Raw genomic sequence first — 2,143 nt, forward strand, 5'->3', positions numbered from 1 at the left:
GATGCTTCAGTGGAGCTCTGGCCTCTTTTAGAGCACCCATGAGTTGTTATGATTTGTATCTGTGTTTAGTTTAAGACTTAGGATGATGGATTCTGAATGCAGAATGTGTATCCCTTTGGCATCAGGGTCTACATATCTATAAGAAATAATGATTGTGTTAGGTTTTCTCTCTCAGCTGATACTGAATAGTGCCTCCAGAACTTCTAGTTAAAATGATAGTTGCATTTAAATGCAGAAAAGCCACAAAATATTATCATGATCCAATGTCCTGGTCTCACATGCTGCTTTAAAAAAAAAAACAAAAACAAAACATTAATAGCTGTCACAGTTACGCCTGTTTGCAAACTGTTGATATTGAGCATGTTTTGTGTTAATACTCAGGTATCTATAGAGTGTAATATCTGAGCAAGTAGGTTGCCCTAGTCCAGAAAAAGGACTCACTAAAACAGGCCAAAACCCATTTTTCTCCAAAAGCAGAATAAAGAAAAAGTGTACCAAAGTGCGATTCATATAGTATTATAAATTTATAAATTAAAACCTTTTCCTGTCATTGTGAGAGCATGAATGGTGCTGGTAGAGTCCACCGAGCTTTGCCTTTATGAACTGCAGCTGGAATTTTGGGAAGCAGGAATTTTGGAATTGTCCTACAAACCCCCAACTGCTAGTTGGCTTCTGGAAGTCTTAGGCCTTTTCTGTTTAATGGTCTTGTGTCTGACATGAGAAGCTCTGAAAGTAGATGATTTGGGGAAATTGTATCAAGTCAGATACAGTGTGAAGTAAAATTTTGACAACGTGGTGCGTGTTGCCCAGAGCTATGTTTACTGTTCTGAATATAAAAGGGCATCTTTTTCACTGATGGAAATCACCTTACATCAAAGGACTGTACTGCAAGGGCATGTATTTAAACTACCTGAGAACCTGTCTGGAGTTTTCAGAGGATTAATTGCTATGTACATTGGCTCCTAAGGGAACACACTGCTAGAGCCATTATGCATCTACTCGGCCAGCCTGGACTCCAAATGACTCGACTGAAATGGTTTGTTAAACTGCCGTGCTTTAGTCCACTCTCTCATATTTACAGTAAACATTAACAGTGAGGTTTTTTTTCTTCTTTTCATGCCTCTTACCAAATTCTGTCCTGTTTTCAGGAAGAAAAAGGGCTTGGAAGCAAGTGAGACTCCAGCACCAACTCATGAAATTACAATTGTTGAGCAGCCAGAGCTATGCTACTTCATCGTTTTCTTCTGGGTGTTGATCTACTGCCTTTTGCTCCTTCCACAGCTTCTTAGCAACAAAGTTTGATCTCTGTGAGGTGTGGAAAAATAAAGGATGGTTCCTGGATTGCTTTGTGTATCTGCATATGAATATGTTACTTCAGGTGAAGCACAAACAGAAATGTAGGACCCGGTACTTGTGGTTATTACCGGGTTGTCCTCAATTCCTCTATTGTTGTGCTGTGACATTGTCTAAGCACATTTTATATTACAATAATTGTGTAAATATATAAAAAAATGACCTGATTTAGTAGATGCGATTTTGTACATTTGTGCCTTGCTTTATAAGATGCTAAATAAAACCAGATAATTATCAGTAGAAATATGAACAATTCAGAGCTCTACTCTTCAAAAATTATTCTTCTGGTTTCATTTACTTATGTAGGACCTGACAGCTGTGGAAGAGGGGTGATGTTGACTTGCCCATGAATCTGGCCCACCTGTAAGGGCAAGGCTAGAAATGCTTTTTCATGTTTTCCACAGAATCCTTTGAGAGAGCTGGAGGCAGAGCAGAGTTGCAGGTAGCAGAACACACTTGCCCCAAGGAACTCATTACAATTCCAGTGGCAATCCAGCAGAGCAGCAAAATCAGGTTGAGTTTATTTGGGTAAGGGAGTTTAGTTTTTTATGGATTTAAATTAAGTTTTATCCTGCACCTTTTGTTATGTTTAATTCACAGGAATGAATTGGGTGTGGAGAAGTGTGAAGGATATACATGCTAGCTGGTTCTTAGGAGTGATCATACAGAAAGTCTTAGCCCATAAACTTCTACACGAATACCTGAAGAAACACTTCTTATATGTTACTGTTGGTGGCCATCTTTGGAAAGATGATCTGGAAGCTTAATAATTTTATCAGGAATGGATACC

General features: G+C 38.7%; 1 protein-coding gene across 1 annotated transcript in view; it reads left to right on the top strand.

Annotated features, from left to right (window-relative positions):
* CLMN (calmin (calponin-like, transmembrane)) overlaps positions 1-1,884 on the top strand; it is a gene marked incomplete at its 5' end in the record, with an annotated part of 20,753 nt that extends 18,869 nt beyond the window's left edge. Inside the window, one exon of the mRNA XM_008949213.1 lies at positions 1,149-1,884. Coding sequence (XP_008947461.1) covers positions 1,149-1,302 — 154 coding nt within the window. The remainder of the gene's footprint in view (positions 1-1,148) is intronic.
* Between the last annotated feature and the right edge of the window lie 259 nt (positions 1,885-2,143).

The sequence above is a fragment of the Merops nubicus genome, unplaced genomic scaffold, assembly GCF_000691845.1.
Source record: "Merops nubicus isolate BGI_N331 unplaced genomic scaffold, ASM69184v1 scaffold35911, whole genome shotgun sequence".
NCBI lineage: Eukaryota > Metazoa > Chordata > Aves > Coraciiformes > Meropidae > Merops > Merops nubicus.